This window comes from Vigna angularis, chromosome 9, assembly GCF_016808095.1.
Source record: "Vigna angularis cultivar LongXiaoDou No.4 chromosome 9, ASM1680809v1, whole genome shotgun sequence".
Classification (NCBI taxonomy): Eukaryota; Viridiplantae; Streptophyta; class Magnoliopsida; order Fabales; family Fabaceae; genus Vigna; species Vigna angularis.
Genome location: NC_068978.1, coordinates 20,441,386 through 20,461,157, shown reverse-complemented (window position 1 = coordinate 20,461,157; position 19,772 = coordinate 20,441,386). Strand labels below are relative to the sequence as shown.

At 33.8% G+C, this 19,772-nt stretch overlaps 1 protein-coding gene across 2 annotated transcripts; it reads left to right on the top strand.

The window, feature by feature from the left end:
• Window positions 1-4,249: 4,249 nt before the first annotated feature.
• On the top strand, window positions 4,250-17,221 carry LOC108347528 (BAG family molecular chaperone regulator 4). Of its 2 annotated transcripts, none has more exons than XM_017586823.2 (4): window positions 4,250-4,497; window positions 7,698-7,954; window positions 8,042-8,188; window positions 16,744-17,221. In XM_017586823.2, exons 1-4 carry the CDS (start codon window positions 4,347-4,349, stop codon window positions 16,939-16,941), a joined length of 753 nt encoding a protein of 250 aa, XP_017442312.1. In that variant the 5' UTR covers window positions 4,250-4,346; the 3' UTR covers window positions 16,942-17,221. The 2 variants fall into 2 exon arrangements, with proteins under 2 accessions (XP_017442312.1, XP_017442313.1); XM_017586824.2 differs by lacking the exon at window positions 4,250-4,497 and adding an exon at window positions 6,402-6,907.
• The last annotated feature ends 2,551 nt before the right edge of the window (window positions 17,222-19,772 follow it).

Below are 19,772 nucleotides of genomic sequence, written 5' to 3'. Positions count from 1 at the left end.
ACAAGGAGTTGAATATGCATCAGAGGAAATGGATGGATTATTTGAAAGACTACGATTTTGAATTGCAGTACCATCCAGGTAAGGCAAATGTTGTTGTCGATGCTTTAAGTAGGAAGAAAGTTCAAATGGCAGCCTTAATGGTAAAGAAGATGGAGTTGATCGAGAAGTTGCGAGATATGAATCTGGGAGTGCAGGTGAAAGAAGGTCATATCTGGTGCAGTTACTTGTCCATGATGAGTGACTTCTTGAAACAGATAAATACAGAACAAATGGTAGACCAGGATTTGCAACACATAGTTGGACTATTGGGAATTGATCAGGCCAAAGAGTTTGTCCTAAGTGATGAGGGTATTCTTCATTTCAGAAGTAGAGTATGTGTTCCAGCGAAGGTAGAGTTGAGAAAAATGACTCTTGAAGAAGATCATAAGAGTCGTCTTAGTATACACCCTGGTATGACTAAGATATACAAGGATTTGAAGGATTCCTTCTGGTGGAGTGGAATGAAGAAAGATGTGGCTAAGTTTGTATCATCTTGTCTTGTTTGTCAGAAGGTAAAAGTGAAACATTAGAGATCGGGAGGAATGTTACAATAATTAGAAATACCACAGTGGAAATGGGATAGTATATTTATGGATTTTGTAACTCATTTGCCTAGATCATCGAAAGGACATGAGTCCATTTAGATAATTGTGGACAGGTTGACTAAGTGTTGACGGAGAAGTTGGCGGAGTTGTGTATATGTGAGATAGTATGGTTGCATCGAGTGCCTGCAAGTATTGTTTTGGATCAAGATCCAAGGTTTACATCAAGATTTTGGCATACCTTGTAGAAAGCTCTAGTACGCAGTTGAGGTTGAGCTCGGCTTATCATCCTCAGACTGATGGACAGTCTAAAAGAACCATTCAATCTTTGGAGGATTTATTGAGGGCATGTGTTTTGGATCATCTTGGAAGTTGGAGTGAGATTTCACGTTTGGTTGGGTTTACCTACAACAATAGTTACCATTTTAGCATCAAGATGACACCTTTTGAAGCTTTGTATGGAAGGAGATGTCACACACCATTATGTTGGTTTCAGGATGGAGAATCAATGATTGTAGGTCCAGAGTTGTTACAACAGACTATTGAAAGGTGAGAATGATTCAAGAACGAATGAAGGCAACTCGTAGTAGGCAAAAGTCTTATACTGGCCAAAGAAGAAGATCGTTGGAGTTTGAAGTTGGAGATCATGTGTTTATGTGTGAGTGACACCAACAGTGGGAGTTGGGAGGGTTATTAAGTCATGTGTTTATTTGGCTATATCAAGTGCTTAAGAGGATTGGTCCAGTATCTTATGAGATAGCACTACCACCTCGGTTGGGAAACTTGCACAACGTTTTTCATGTGTCTCAATTGAGGAAGTATGTGCTAGATCCAAGTCAAGTGTTAGAAGTGGATGACATTCTAGTTAAAGAAGACTTAACCATTGAAGTTGGACCAATACGAGTGTTAGATGTACAAATTAAGACATTGAAAGGGAAGGACATTCGTACCGTGAAGGTGCTATGGGATGAATTTACTTAGAAAATCACTTGGGAGTTAAAGGAAATTATGAACAAGGAGTATCCTCATCTTTTTAATAACTAGAGCAATTTTTGGGACAAAAATTCTTTTGAAGAGGGGTGAATGTAAGACCTTAGAAATTGTGGTAATTAGGAAATAATGTGGTTATGAGACTTGGACATTATTGTTTGGTAATTGATGTTTGATGATTAATTGTTTTCTAAAATTATAATTATTATGTTTCTTATTTAATGTTATTATTGATTAAATGGAACATATGATTGATATATTGTTATTTGAATAATTTGTGTGGTGTGTTGTTACCAATATGATGTGTTGGATAAATGATAAGTGGGTGATTTAGGATTTGAATAGGTGTGAGGGCCAAATTCTATAAAGAAAGAGAGTTAAGGTAAACTTTTGGTTTTAATTATATTTTAGGCCCAAAGGCAAAAGAGTCATTTTATTCTCATTAAATGGTGCAAAAATTAAATTATGGGGGTATAGTAAGGAAAATAATAAAAATAAAAAATCTAAAACAAAATAGAAAGATTACGCGAATCTTTGAAATATTTTGTGGTTGTTGATATTTTAAATAATACATAAGATAAAATAAGGGAGGAAATCTTGGTGGTTTTATAGATTAAGTGTGAGATATTATTTTAAAAGATAGAGATAGAATAGAAGAAGATAAAAAGTAGAAAAGAAAAAGTGTTCTACATATTGTTACCTTAAAATCAAAAACGAAAATTAGAGAGTTAAAGGAGAAAATAGACGTTTTCTAAGAGAGAAGAGGAAGAGCTACAAAAAACCTTAGTGCAAGGAAGGACTTGTATTTTTGAAGTTAAACAAAGCCCTAGGATTGGCCAATGTATGAGAAAGCTTACCTTTGTTTGTTAATTATTGTATGTGTTCTTGGTTATTTTGATTAATAATCCCTAGTGATATATGTTATATGATTATGATTATGGTTGTATGTTGCTCTTTCTGGGCAAGGGTTTATGTATGCATGAGTGGAGGATACGTCTACTTGTGATTATGATTATGGTTGTATGTTGCATGTTTAAGGTCAGTTTTGACTTTTGATTGTGAATTAGAGTATGAATGAGTGTTGGGATGTATTGGAGTATGTGATTGATGAGAATGAGAGTTGTGGATAAGTCTACTTGTTGTACCTAGTAAATCGATTATACCCATAATGTAATAAGTTAAAACCTGATGTTTTGCCACTATTAAGCATGCACTGATATCTAATGAATCTAACAGATTATGCAAACTGTGTAATCAATTAATTCATATAGATATGCAATGTGCAAAGTGTTTTCATCAAAAATTCATTTGTAAACAATGAATGCATAACACAGATTGTTCAAGCACATATGCAGATATAAACAAGCAGCAGTTTTGTCGTGTGCAAGAAACTATAAAACATTTCTGTTGTCATCATCAAAAACTCATATGTGAGATATGGGTTCAGTTTTACATAGCTCCCCCTATCAATAGAAGGGTTATTCGAGTATCGAGTCTTCCTTGTGTGGGGGTGAAGGTGTCTTCCTTGTCCTTATGTGGCAGGATTACATGTTCCTTAGTTGAATTGCGGGACTACTCAAATGTATCTATATGGGGAATCTATAGATAGGATTGTAAGAGTGACTACAGTCGGTGAAGTAGGGTACAAGAGTACGACTGATTCTTTCCACTGTGGTGTTTATGGTATGGTGATGCTCATGGTGTTTTCATGATTGAGATAGTCATGATGATGGTGTATCTATGATGATGATCATAGTAGTTGAGATGCTCTAAGTGATGCTATGTGATAGTAGTATTACTATAATAGTTATTTTAAGTAGTTATCATAGATGCTAATGAGTGGATAAACTAAGAATATATGTGTGAGATATTAGTGAGGACATCAAAGATAGAGAATCGAGGATCAAGTAATTCTTTTTTATTGAATTGTTGGGTTAGAGGATTAAGGATCCTATTATTATTACTAATATGTATGGGATGTTTAATTATTGTTGATTTAATCAATATGTTTATATTATGTTATTATGATTGTTTTATTGGTAGGTTACCCATACATGTTTGTGTTGTGTGTTTATGAATGAAATTATCAACGATGATCGTATAATGTGTTATACGTAAGAAGATAATGTTGCACATGGTGGTGCTGAGACGTAATAAATTCAAAAGATGACTTGAACAGACTTAGAGTTTTATTTAACATTATTGCATTTGAATTTTAGACAAAGTAATTGAAGTTGTTTTATTTCCTTGATTATTTCTATTAAACAAATGTTTTTAGAACTATTATATTTTGAAATAAATTATGATGTTATTGTTGAGAATTTTAAAAATTACATTTTCACACAAAGTTAAAATTTAAATTTTACCAGTTTTTTAATAATTTAGGATACCTTGAAAATTTGAGATGATATATATATATATATATATATATATATATATATATATATATATATATATATATATATGTATGTATACATGTATATATATATATATATATATATATATATATATATATATATATATATATATATATATATATATATATATATATAAATAAATAAATAAATAAATAAATAAGTTAAATAAATAAAAATTAACCGCAAAAATAAATGAATAATTTAACAAAAAAACAAATGTATGCTTGCGGTACGTAGATATATAATCTTCGTAGAAGCTTAGAAAGACATCGTCTCTTCCCAACTACCTCAATCAACAACCTGCGCTTAGGGTCAAGTTCAGTCCACACTGTAACTCAAATTTCTTTGCTCCCTTTCGATGAATAACGCCGCAGACTCCGCCAGCGAGATCTCACCAGAGATGAGGGCCGCCGAGAGTGACAGTGGTGGGCCCAGGCCCACGATCAAGCTTAACGTTTCGTACGGTACCTCCCACCATGAAGTTCACCTCCCGGCCCAATCAACTTTCGGTTAGGTTTCTCTTTTTCAATCAATGGTACCATATTCATATTATTCTTTAATCTCAAATTTAATAATTTATAGACTTGGCTTTATTGGACTTGAATCTGTTGAGTTCAGTGTTCTTGGGGATATTTGGGTTCGGTGAAAGGAATTGTTAGTGAAGGGGGAAAAATGGAAATTACGGGAATAGGGTTTGATCTTTGAATGGCACGGCTTGAAGAGATGTTGTGGAGTTTGGGTTAATTTAAGATATGAGGGATATTTGTTCAATATCCTACTTCATAAACTATTATGTTTTGTACGGAAATGATTGAACTTTGTTACTGCAAAGTGAGTAACTGGTGACATTATGATATTGAAATGAATATTTGAACCAAGGAATACTGCTAATAGCTTCTTAAAAAAGAGTAAAAATTGACTATCAGAGAAATTATTTGCTTCCATTTATTTAGTGCTCTGATTTTGACGTTATCGAAAAGTTTTGGTTAAAATTAAAAACATAAGTATTGGGAAAGTTTACCAGCCTATTAAAAGATTTAATTATGGGTATAATATTTTAAAATTTTATAGTTTTTAGTTGGTTTCAAGTTCATCTCCAAGCACTTTTAGCATTGACATTTTTGTTATTTTTCTTCCATGAACTTGATGCTAAGTAATTTACTTATTGACTGCAAATTGATACCTGCCCAAAATTAACTAAACGTATATGTGTTTATGGTCACTTGATAATTTGGTCTTTCATTAGGTCCAATGGCATTGTGGGATCCATGTAGTTGGCATTATCTTGTAGGATAAGACTTTTGTTTATATTCGGAGGAAAACAAGAATTCCCAGCAAATTTGCTGATTGTACTTGTTAGTTCTTGGGGAGTAGACTTATTGAATGGAAGTTTAGGAACCTGAAGCATACTACTTTGACTCAATTAGTAGTCTAGTCTGACTTCCTTCTGCACGTTGAGCATTCCATTTAGAGCTTTATCGTTTCATTATTATATTTATTGTTTCTTCTTCTATAATATATGTTACAGGATGTTGGTGGTCGACTTAGGTATTTTTAGTTTTAATGTAGAAAGGTGAATGATTTCCAACTGACTAGTCTAAAGTAAACCTTTCTCGAATGTGTGCAAATCAAGATGTATTCATCCTTCAGTTCTAGTGGATTAAGATTGCAACACGCTTCATATTAAGTCAAGGATGGACACACCCAGGATATTTTAGAGAAACTCACTTTGGAGAATCCTTGTCCAAGTAGAGGAAAACTGACGATGAAAAAGATAGCTAAAATCATTCAAGAGACCTATAAGTCCAATCCGATACCATGTCCGGTTCTTGCATGTTTATCTCTTAATCCACCCTTTCCTTTGTTGCACTCCAAAGTAATTGAGTCTGCTTCCTTGTTCCCCCTGCGTTGTAGGCAGTGTGGACCAACATCATTCTTATCAAAATCCTTTACCCTATGATGAAACATATTCTATCAATGGTATATGTGGTTGTTAATGGGGCCGTTCCTACTGTTTTCATTCTTAATATCAAATTAGTGCTGTGCAACATTATAATGAAAATAATTTCTTTGTCTAGAAAATGCTTGAGGAAATGGCTGCCTGTGTTTATAGTATGCTATAGTGAGTACTGTAGGAATTGTTAAATACATTAAATTATTAGATATCTTAGATAGATATCTTATCTTTATCTTTAATCTTTAGTTAGTTTGTTCTTATTCTTTATTTGTATTTTGGGCTTAGCTCATATTTCTTCTATTATAAATACAGTATCCTATATATATATATATATATATATATATATATATATATATATATATATATATATTCAACATAAAGAAGATTAATCTCATACATAGTTTTTACTATATTGAACATGGTATCAAGAGCCACGTTCTTTTAGGAAAAACTTTTCGTTGCCTCTGCCATTACACTCACCACTGTCGAAGTTGTTGTCACTGTCGTCTTCAGTTGTCACTGTAGCCGAAGTTACAGTTTTGACCGACGACCACACCGTTTTGATTGTCTCGGCCAAGCGACCACCGTGCTGTCAACGACGCTTTCATCAAAGCTCCAACTTACTCTCACGCGCGTCCTGTCTTCTCTTTGGCAGCAATTGAGAGAGACCAGCTTGCCTCTTTCTCCTCTTTCAAGATCTGTGCTTAGAGAATATTGGATTTTTAGAGTTTCTCCCTCCTGTTCGTCCATGGCTTCTTTCGCTGTTGTCTCTTTTGTTACCCGTGCGTTTGACTCGTCAATAGTGGCAAAGATGACTTTTGTTAGTTTATTTATACCACGAAGGCTCTTCAACAATGACCTCTTTATCAAATGGATGTGAACAATGTGTTCCTCAACGACGATTTGCAAGAGATTTATATGGAACAACCTCCCGGATTTGTTGCTCAGGGGGAGTCTTCTAGGTTAGTATGTTGTCTTCGCAATTTTTTAACAATTTGGTATCGCTTGAGTGCATAAACAAATATTTTCACTTAGTCTTTTCGGGGACCGAGAATTGATTATATGTATAACAAGCTTGATATATACGATTTGTATACACCAATTTGAGTGGGAGTGTTACATATGTTAAATTATTAGATATCTTAGATAGATATCTTATCTTTATCTTTTATCTTTAGTTAGTTTGTTATTATTTCTTATTTGAATTTTTTGCTTAGTCCATATTTCTTCTATTATAAATACAGTGTATATTCAAAACAAGGGAGATTAATCTCATACGTAGTCTTTACTATATTGAACATGTTGGAAGTCCCACATCGACTAAAGATGAGGCCAATTTAGAGTATACATGTAGGTGCAAACCTCACCTTACAAGTTGATTTTGTTGGGTTGAGTCAGGCTTACTATCCACTTCTTAACATGGTAAGAGTCATTGTTAGAGTTTATCCTAGAGAGATTTATGTTCGTTGGACATATCATTTCATCTGCTATCAGGTCATTATTGCACTACCCAATAATGTCTAGTCCCACGCACGAGATGTATATATCTCGGTTTGAGGGGGGTGTGTTGAAAGTCTTACATCAACTAGAGATAAGACTAATTTAAAGTATATATGTGGGTTCAAACCTCACTTTACAAGCCGATTTTGTGAAGTTAATTTAGGTTTAAAGTTTACTTCTTAATATAAATAAAATGTATTTTGTTTCCATTGATATATATGTATTTCTCTTATTTTGGGTTTTTAATAACAGGGGATGTTAAGAAACTACTTGTCAATAAAACTGGTTTAGAGCCTGAAGAGCAACGACTTTTCTTCAGAGGGATAGAAAAAGGTGATAATCAGCATTTGCACCTCGAAGGTGTAAAGGACAAGTCAAAGATTTTACTTTTGGAGGGAAATGCTAGCAAAGAGAGGAAACTTGAGGAAACCAGAAAACAAAATGAGATGTCTAAAGCTTTTGAGGCTATTGCTAGTGTTAGAGCTGAGGTGGACAAGCTCTCAAATAGGGTGAGCATATCTTTGAAGTATAATTACTACTTATTATAGAAACATCTGAATTGGAGAGTGAATTGTTGAATTATTTTAACTTTTCAGGTCACTGCCATAGAAGTAGCTATAAATGGTGGGAATAAAGCTGCTGAGAAAGAGTTTCTTGTGTTGGCAGAGTTGCTTATGAGTCAATTGCTAAAACTGGACAGTATTGATGCTGAAGGTGAAGCAAAGTTGCAGAGAAAAGCTGAGGTAGTTTTAATTATATTAGGTTGCAAAGCTGAAATGTTAATTTTTTGTTTCTTATTTTCCTTTTTTCCCTCTATTCCTTGCAATCTCACATATTGGTCACTCATGCATGACAATACACCTCTATTTTACTGTATAAAAATTATAAAGGAGTGCATGAATTTATGTTAAGTGTTTCTTCAACAAGATGCATTGCTTTTCAATGAATCCCTTGTGAAAAAATCTTGTTAATGAAAGAAGTCTTGAGAATGTGAGTGTCTTGATTCGTCAGCTGAGTCATGTGACTGGCCTAGACAATGAATAATCCTTCTTGCGATGGTGAAAGCAAGAGGCAGATTTGTTCTTGACAGTCTCCTTGTAGAGTGACACCAGTTTTTCTTGAAAATTACTTCTCATTCATAATTTTTCAATATAGTCTACCCTTTAAAAATGTTACAAAGATATCTTTAACAAATGTACTAATTGATAAAAAAATGATTCCTCATTAATATGATCATACGTAACACTTATTCTGATTGATTAAATGAAAATAAGAGGTCCATAATTAAATGAGTTGTGGTACTAATGTTTCGCTCTTTAATAGCTCAGGAAAAATGTTTTTAATTTCAATAGAAATTCAATAAATACTTGTGGAATTTTATCATAATAGATGTCACATAAGGTACATAGAAATGGAAATTTAAAGATGAGGGTTAGTTATAATTCAAGGTTTTTCTAGTTACAATCCTAGATGTGATTTTGCCATATCAATCTTAAATATTCTTTGATTCATCTAGCCTCTCCATGCTACTTACTAGTGCTTCTCTTCAATCTTTGTCTCATTAAACCTGGAGAGTCCAATAGACATGGACATTCCTCTTTCAACACTCTATCCATGTTAGCTTACTCCTAATTGTCTAGCATGTTCATTTCAAATGTTTGATTATAACAAATTGTTAAGAAGTGAACATGTTAAGAAGTGGATTTTAAGCTTAACTCAACCTTACAAAATTGGCTTCTAAGGTGGGACTTGCACCAACTTATATACTGTTAACTTACCGTATTTCTCTCCAACATACTCCCTCATGTCGAGACATATATCTCAAGCATGAGATTACACATTAATGGCTCAACAGTGGGTGGCACAATAGATACAATAAACAAATCTCATTAGGATAGATTTTAACCCATGACTCTAATACTATGTTAAGCAGTGAACTTTAATAGGTAGTTCGATAACAATCTAATAGCGGTCCCATAGCGATCCGATAATGGCTGAAACAATATACCCAACAAACAATAAATTTCGTTAGGATTGATTCTAACTCATGGCTCTAATATCTTGTTATATTACGGAGTGGACTTTAAGCCTAATTCATCCTCACAAAATTGACCTAATTATTTACTATGAAGTGTCCTTTCTAGTCAATGTGGGAATTCCAATACAAATAATATTCAATTTTGGTGAAATGATGATTTCATCTAAGTGGTCTTAATAGAACAGAAGATGATCTATCCTCTACTCATCAGACTATTAAGCATTAGAATGTTTAGTCGACAAAGTAAGAGCTTTAGAACGTATGAAACAAGTGTAAACAATAGGACACTCAACCAAAAGAATTGCAACAATCAAAGATGCTCTACACAAAATACAACAATTTACCTTGCAAACATCACCCCATACAACCTCCAGAAGTTGACTCACTTTTTCGTGATGATTTTGACACAACAAATAAAGTTTTTATGGGAGAGTATGCTAGATATGGTGTTGTTCGTGCAAGAAAAGGATAATCAGAGCAAAAAAGGTAACAGAAATAGGTGCTAGATAGAAGGCTACCAACTTCTAATAAAGCTTGAGACATTCAAACAGAAGATCAGCATGCCAACTAGCAATAATGTTTTTCCAAGGTCTATGAATAGAAGTGTCTTGTCTTGTAGAACAACTAACAAGTAAACAAAAATATCACCACATAATCTTTGCATGTAGTGTTGTTGTGTAAACCTCAAGTGTTGTTAAATCTGAGTGTTAAATCGGTGAATTTTCTTTGTAAATTTTACACTATTGTGAAGTTATCTCACTTTAGGGAAAGCCTAGTTTTCATATCCTCTTACAGAATCATCGTAATCAATTAGCACTTTAATTTGTTGTATCCGGGAGTAGCACAACTATAAATACTCATTATTGTTAGGAATTACTTAGTGACATTGTACTTATGTTCGTTATCATTGGAGGAGATAGAGGGAATACTCTGAAGTGACATTGTGTACATTTATAAACCAGAAGTGATTGTGAGAATACTTGTGTAATCAGTTGGATTATAGTGGAACTCTTTAAAAACCTTTTAAAGAAAAACTAGACATTACTTAAATTGAGTGGACCAGTTTAGAAAGTAAGTCTTCATTGCTACTTCTATTAGAAGTTTATACTGCACTTCTCATCTTTGCACAAGTTTTTCAAATCCCCACCTCCTTAACCTTCAAAATTATAGTTGAAAATAAGACTAATTTATTATTATCAATCATGAAAAATACATTCTCATATCCTCTATTTGTAATAATCTAATTCTCCTAAAAAGGGAAATAGGAAAACAAAATAAAATAAAAGATTAAATATCTATATCTTCTAATTAGGAAGATTCTAAAGATATTTTCTCTAATTACAACACTCTCCCTCAAGTTGGTAAATGAATATCAATCATTCCCAACTTGTCTACAAGATCTTGAAATATACCCGGAGGAAGCCCTTTTGTAAAAATATCTGCTATTTGAAGTTCTGTAGGAACATGAGTTGTAATCACAAATCCTCTGTCAAGATTATCTTTAATGATATGTCTGTCAATTTTTTAATGAAATGTCTGTCAATTTCAATGTGTTTGGTTCTGTCATGTTGTACTGGATTATGGGCTATGCTCATAGCAGACTTATTGTCACAGTGTAATTGCACCGGGTTCTCCACTTTGACTTTAAGATCATCCAAAATGATTTTCATCCAGAGTCCTTCACACATTCCGTGAGCAAGGGCTCGAAATTCAGCTTCTGCACTAGAACGGGATACTCTATCTTGTTTTTTTCTTCTCCATGTTACCAGACTATCTCCAAGAAATACACAATACCCAGAAGTAGATTTTCAATCGGTAATAGAACCTGCATAGTCCTCATCAGTATATATCTTCATAGTCAATGTGTCTTCCCTTTTGAATAATAACCCCTTTCCTAGACTTGACTTCAAGTATTGGAGAATTTTGTCAACTGCTTGCATGTGTCTCTCTCTTGGATCATGCATAAATTGGCTCACTACACTCACAGCACAAGCAATGTCTGGTCTTGTGTGTGATAGTTAAATCAATTTTCCTACCAATCTCTGATATTGGGCCTTCTCTATAGGAGCACTTTCTTCATTCCAATTATGTGATTCTGCTCTATAGGAACTGATGAGGTTCTACATCCCAGCTTTCTTGTTTCTTTGAGGAGATCAAGTACATATTTCCTTTGGGAGATGAAAATTCCGTTCTTGGAGTAGGCAACCTCTATTCTAAGAAAATATTTGAGTTTTCCTAGGTCTTTCATTTCAAACTTAGCTGCCAATTTATCTTTTAATGCCAACTTTTCTGTTTCATCATCTCCTGCAATAATCATATCATCCACATAGACAAGTAATAGAGTGATTTTACCTGTAGAAGAGTGTTTTATGAATAGAGTATGATCTCATTGGCTTTGTCTGTATCCCAAGGAAACCATTGCTTTTGTAAATCTTCCAAACCATGCTCTAGGGGATTGCTTAAGACCATACAATGCTTTCTTCAGGAGGCATACCTTGTTTCTTTCATTTTCACTTCAAAACGTGGGGGAATCTCCATGTACACTTCCTCATCTAGATTTCCATGAAGAAAGGCATCCTTCACATCTAGCTGGTGTAAGTCCCATCCAAAATGGGAAGCCAAAGAGAGAATAACTCGAACTGTATTCATCTTTGCCATTGGGGCAAATGTCTCCTCATAGTCAATCCCATATGTTTGGGTATATCCTTTTGCCACCAATCTAGCTTTATATCTTTCTATTGTCCCATTGCCTTATGTTTCACTGTGAATATCCATCTATACCCTACTGCCTTCTTGTCTCTTGGCTTATCAACAATCTCCCAAGTTGATTCCAATGTTCAATTTTCATGGCCTCCTAGATTGAGGTAGGAATTTCTGTGGCATCAATGGCAACAATAAAACTTTTGTGCTTATCAGAGAGATTGTTAGTGCAAACATACTGAGAAATAGGATATTTAGCACATGATCTTCTTCCATTTCTCAATGCAATGGGTAAATCCTCAGTAATACTTACCTCCTCCTCATTGATATCTTCAGGGATCCTCACCTCCGGATTAGACAATTTTTCTTGCTCGAGAGTTGAAGTGGGTTGTTTTCTTCTTTCATATTTGTTGCCAAAAAATTTGTCTTCTTCCTCTTCTTCCTCACTGTGGACTATGGTAGCTTCATTGCTTAGGAGGTCTTGGGCATCCTGCAAAGACAAACGTGGTAATGACAAGAAGGAGAGTTCATCCACTTCAAGTGCTTTCTCCCCCTGAAGTGGTGGACTGACATAAAAAGGATTGTGTTTCATGAAAGGTGACATCCATGGTGATAAAGACGCGACGACTCTGAGGATGATAACATTTGTACCCTTTTTTATTAGAAGGATACCCAATAAAGACACATTTAAGAGCTCTGGGATCTAATTTACCACGCTTAGGATGATGAGAGTGAACAAAAACAACACATCCAAAGACTCGACTAGGTAGACTCGTTATTATGAAAGAAGAAGGAACAAAAGACAATAGAGACTCTATAGGACTAATGCCATTTAAGATACGAGTGGGTAACCTGTTGATGAGATATGTGGCAGTTAACACAGCTTCTCCCCAGTAATTTTTTGGAACAGACATTTGAAAAAGAATAGCTCTAGTTACTTCAAGAAGATGACGATTCTTTCTTTCAGCAACCCCATTTTGTTGAGGGGTGTTAACACAGGTTAGTTCATGAACAATACCATTATGAGACAAAAAATTGAGAAATTCATGATTCACATATTCAGTACCATTATCAGACCTAATTCTTTTGATATTTTTTCCAAATTGATTTTGGACAAGACGGAAAAAATTAACAAAAATTTGAAAAACTTCGGATTAATTTTTCATAAGGTATGTCCACGTGACACGGGTACAATCGTCAATAAACGTAACAAACCATTTGGCTTCGGAAATAGAATCTATGACAGGACCCCAAACATCAGAGTGAATTAAATCAAATGGAGAAATACTCTTTTTATTACTAATAGAATAAGATGCACGATGGTGTTTTGACAATTGACAAATATCACAATTAAAAGACTCAACAGACTCTTTGGTAAACAAATGGGGAAACAAGGACTTGATAAGACTAAATGAAGGATGTCCAAGCCTTTGATGATGTAGCCATATCTGGGAATTTGCCCACGTCTCAGATGTAGCTTGTTGACTCATAATTTGTGTTTTGCTTTGGTCATCAAACTCTAAAAAATACAACTCACTTTGCTCCTTAGCAGTTAAAATCGTCTTCCCCATGGCAAGGTCCTGAAAAACACAATAAGTTGGAAAAAATGTTATTGAACAATTTAAATCCTTTGTGAGCTTTTGCACAGAGATAAGACTATTAGCTAATTGAGGAACATGTAAAACAAACTTCAATATAATAGATGAGTCCAAAATTATATTCCCAGAGCCGCATATAGGTATACGTTGACCATTTGCAACTGTAATAAGTTGTGTTTTATTGCTTTTACCATATGAGTCGAAAGACGCACTAAATGGTGTCATATGATCAGTTGCACCTGAATCAAGGATCCAAATACCTTGAGACACTTGACCAACACTATTGAGACAAATCTTACTTTTTATGGACAGAGTACATGATCCAGAGGGCTTACTCATTGATTCAACCATTGCTTCCAAGCGCTCTAGTTTCTCCTTATAAGCTTTCATATCAAGATCTGGTGGTTGTGGATTAGATTGTGAAGAACTAGATTGATTGGTGGCTTCCTGTTCTGAGGTAGTATGATTTACCCATCTTTGAGTAGACCCTTTGTTGTTTCCCATGCGTTCGAGAACATTCTTTCTTCCATGGAGTTTGAAGCATATTTCCTTGGTATGTCCAGATCTTTTACAGTATGAACAATAGTCCGCGTGAGTACCTTTTTCAAACGTCTTTCCCCCAGCATTTGTTCCCTTGTGGACTCCCTTTCCAGTTGTCATGGCAGAGCCTGTGTTGGAGATCCCTCCATTTAGCATGACAGTTCTCCGAGTTTTTTCTCTTACCATAAAAAAGCTTCTGACAGGGATGATAATTTTTCTCTTCCAAAAATCTAAACCCGGATTGGGTCATACTCATGATTCAAGCCCTAGAGAAATTTAAAGATTCTTCCCCTTTCAATGAATTCAGCAAGAGCGACAACATCTGTTTTACACATCTTTATTGTTTGGTTCTGATCAAATTCCATCCAAAGACCACTCAGGATTCCGTGATATTCTGATACGGAAAGGGAGCCCTGTTTTGTATTAAATATCTTGTTCACAATGTCATAGTAAGCAGCAAGATCCTTTTTTAAAGAAAAAGTGCTCTGTAAGTCATCCCATATTTCTTTTGCAGAAGAATGGAACATATAATTTCTCCTTATCTCAGGAATCATGGATTGCCACATCCAAGTCATAATTAATGAATCTTCATTGTCCCAAATTGAGAAATAAGTGTCATCTGGTTCTGGTCCTCCTCCATCTATGTGATCAAGTTTTGAACAACCCTTGAGAACCCTTCGAATAAATTGGCTCCATTGTAAGTAATTTTGACCATCCAACCGATTGGTACCTCCTATATTTGGTAGGTCATTAGGTACTCCCAAAGGAACCCTTTTTACTTCAGACATCCTGTAGAACGGAACTAGGAGTCTCCGGTGACCTTTTCCAAGACGACGACGGCGTGTGGGTCACATCGAGAAGAGGAGCAAAACCTTCAAACTCATATCTGCTCAAATATAGGCCAAATAAGTTGTCACTGACCCAGGAACATACTCAGGAGGCTCCGGCGACCCTGTCTGTGGTAGTGGCAGCGAGTGGGTCTCGCCGAAGGTGGGCGCGTGGGCTACACGCGCCGGCGACTGTGACGGCGCGTGGCAGCTCCTCTCACGGAGCGACTTTCGGCGTTGTGATCGCCGGTGTTGGGCGCACCTTTCTGCCCTATCAACGACCCCAACTGGCTACAACACCCCAAACCTATCATCTTAAAAATAAGAATAAAATTTAAGAAATATGAAAATAAAAAATAAGGAGATTGGGTTGAGCTGAGGTCAATTGGTTACCAAATATTCAAATCAAGACCATAACCTAGTTAGATTGGGTAATACTCTTACCGATACAACTACACCCGTTGAAACTACTCAATTTTATTGTTATTATGGTTCGGATTAGTTTGATTTTAATTGAAATGATTCCAAACTAGCTATTACCACACGTGTCTAACTATTTATTACTACGTGGAAATTTGAGTGCTCTACAAAATCCCTTGTGTGTAAAATGGTGGAATATCTCAAAGTTGTGTGGCAAAACGTTTTCACAAATATATTACTTTGTTAAGTTGTGTGGAACCAAGTGATGAGCAGTAACATGTTAACATACGAATTACTTCATGTATGGACACAGTAGAAAATATAGGATTGGGAATGAATGCGTTAGAAAGAATGGTGGGGGTTACCTTGGTGATTCAGGAGAAAAGCTGAAGTCTTTGTCGATCAGGATCATGTGTTTAATGTTTCCTATGAAATGTTGGTTATGATCTTCCTATTTTAAATTAGAAATCGGTGTATTTATTGGATTACCTAATTATAGTAGGAACTAATAATTATGCCATTAATGCTATTGAAGGCTGTAAAAATGTTTGTAATACTTATAGACGGTATGATGATCAATGAGTGGCAGAAAAACAGAAATTCTGACAGTCTCGGGAAAAAGAGTAGGACAGTAAGAGAAACTACTGGCAAAACCATTATGGAATTAGATGTCAATGTATTGTCTTCAAATATGATTCACGTAGAATATTGTGGTATTGATTTGTCCATCTAACAAATCCCACCTTTGTATTTTAAAATTTAGTTTATTTATTTCTGTCCATTTCAAGTGTATGTTTGTGATTGCTTTTTATTGATGTCACACTAGTCTCTACTAGTCTTTCTCTTCCTAAGTTCGATCTGACTTAAATCCAACATTGGAGAATGAATAGCAACATTTTAGTAAATGAGTTATGCCTTGAAAATTGAACTGGGAAATATGTTATTTGTGTGTTAAATTGCTAGTCAACTACTTTCTAACCACTTTCTCATTTCCTGTGTTGTATGTTTTTCCCTTTCCATTTTGGTAATCATAAATTGCATCATTTCTTCATTTATTGCTTTAAAATTACAAGCACTTTTATTTTGGAGATGCAATATCGAGAGACCTATATTTTGCACCACTATTGCACTTATTACCATTGATGGACTGAAACATGTTTCCCACCATTGAATAGGTGCGTCGTGTGCAGACCTTAGTGGATAAATTAGATTCTCTAAAGGCAAGAAACTCCAATCCTTTTATCAACAGTAGCAGCGCTGTCAAGGTAACAACCCAATGGGAAACCTTTGACTCTGGAATGGAAAGCTCGGGTACGCGATCAGATAACTCACCTTCAACAAAAATATCTCAAGATTGGGAGCGATTTGAGTAGGCTCAGAAATTGTTTTGGAACATTGAAGTTATAACTCTTGTATAACCTGCCCATCCTTGTTCCAGATTCATTTTTTATGTTTGCTTGAACTCTTGGCGCAACGGCAAGATCGTTGCTTTCTGATATGGTACGCAGAAGTTTTAATAGCAGAAATATTCTCTCAAAGCTAAAGTGGCATGTGTTAAGTCTATCCTTTGCACTTGATTTTAGGCGAAACATGTATATGAAACTGTATTTATACTTGAATATTATTGCATCCTTAGATAAGTTTTTTGTCTTCTGTTTGTGAAGTTGTTAATAGTTTATGCTGTTAATGGTGACAACAAACCTAAGATTAAATGCAATATATCGAACTCATTTAATTAAGTCATGAAACTTTTTTTGATATGTTACAAAATTATTTATATAATTTCTCTCACACACTTCATTAATGAAAGAAGATAAATATGATACGAAACTTAAATTTAATTTACTTATAAATTTGTCAAATTGAAAGATAATATTTTATTTTATAATATAACCACTTATAACATAAAGTTATTATTATTGAATACTTCACTTCTTCAACAATATTGATAATAATATCTAAACAAATTATTAAAAAAATTAAAACAAATTAAAAAAGAAATGCAAAAAAATATTTAAGGAACGATCAAGATAGTTACTGTATTTCAAAATTCGACGAGTATCTTAATCGGATTTTGAAATATGTTTGACTTTAAAATTTGACGAGTATCTTAATCAGATTTTGAAATATGTTTGATTTCTGAATTTAATTGGTTTCGAAATTTGATAAATTTATTAATTGAATTTTGAAGTTATGGGTATTTAGAAAATCCGGTTTGTTTCCTAAATGATTCGAAATATGGTGCAGGGCAAAAATAACTACATCAAAATGAAACAAACAAAAAATTTCAAACAAAAACGATTATACCTAAATGAGAAGATGAAGGTGAACACGGAGCAAGGCTCATGCTAAAAAGCAATGCAAACTCACCACCACAACAATGAAAAGCACGATCACGAGAGCGAGAGAAGAAGAAGAATGATGAAGAAGAATGATGAAACACAAATGATAGCCAAAGAAGAAGAATAGTGAACTTGAAATTGAAGGCAGTACAGTAAAATAATATAAAATAATTACAGGTGGAAGTAAAGGTGATTAGGTAAGACATATTATTTACCTAATTATTTATTTTACATTTTTATCAAATGACATAATGATCTACTTGAAGATGCAAAAAGGAAACTTGGAGGTACTGAAAAAAACGCTCAAATAAATTTCAGAAACTGATCCATGTATAAAACTACAAAAAGAAAAATTTTAAAATACAGGTAGGTTACTCCGTTAGTCCGCCTAGTGACGGGACGGATTGTCATATTCAGTCCACTTTTGTTTTTGGCGAACAAAAACGGATTGGACTAAAATGACATGTTTTGCGGTCCTATAATTATGGGGAGATTACTCCATCGTCACCACGTCTTGCTTCCTACATCTCTCTAACTTTTTTTATTTATAAAACTAATCTTATTTAAATATTTATTTTTTATTTTTATTTATTTTAGTCTAAAATTCTAATTTGCGGTCCTATAATTATGGTCATGGCTAGTAAGTATTTTGACAGTATTACTCTCTACACCATCTCACGTTTTTTCTTGCATCCCTACATTTTCTAAAAGTTTCAAAATTGTTCTTGTATTTCAAAGAAACCCTATACCTTTCTTTTTTTTTTTTCAATGGATTTCGAAATTCGCTGAAGAAAAATTCTTTCAACAAATTTCAAAATCCGTTTAAAGATTTTTCAAGTTTTCAACGAATTTCGAAATTTGTTGAAGTTTTCAAAAAATTCTTCAACGAATTTCGAAATTTATTAAAGAAATTTTTCTTCAACGAATTTCGACATTCATTGAAGAATTTTTTTTTCTTAAATGAATGTTAAAATTTATTGAAGAAAAATATTTTTAGAATATGGGAGTGTAGGACGAAAAATAGAGAAGTACAAGGAGTAACACTCGTATTTGGAAAAAAATGTATAGTTTTCTTTTTTGTTTCTCTACAATCGAGGTCTGTTCAAGGGATGGGTAGTAGGATGCTTTCTACTCCTTTCAGCTCTCAATTTTTAAAATCTTAAACAATAAAATAAGTAAATTAACATTTTTCCCTGGAGTACCTTTCTCTCTAATGCTTTTTTCACATGTGAGGATTTGGGGGAGATGATTTGGGGAAGAGTGATTGAATGAATTTGAGGGGATTTGAGGATAAATTTTTTGTTGTTTGTTTAAGTGGATTTGGAAGTAAAGTTTGTGAGAATTAGTGTAGGATTTGATTGATGTGACAAATTTTTTAATTGGTAAAAATTAAAGATTACCAAAATGCCCCTAGTTATTAAAGTAATATAAAATGTTATTTGTTAATGTTATATTTAATTGTAGAAATGTTTATAAAGAGTAAAAAATTTAAAATATTAATTAAAATTAATTTTTAAAAAGTAACAAAATTAAAATTTAGTAAAATGAATTTATTTTTAAATGTAGTATTTTTTTGTAATATAATTTTCTACCGAGTAGTATGAATTAATTTGTTATGGAAGTGAGATTGATTAATTTTGAAGAAACAAATAATGAAACAAAGTTATAATATTACATGACATAAAATAAAAATGCGAACATAATTTGTCGTTCAAGAATTGCACATAATCTTGTTCTTTGATTTCTTCCTTTTTCTAATTCATCCATGATTCGAGAATCCACCTGCAGTTCATTAAGTTCACAATAAATACAAGTATGAAAACTAATGTCAAACATAATGACATTCAAAAATAGGTAATGTA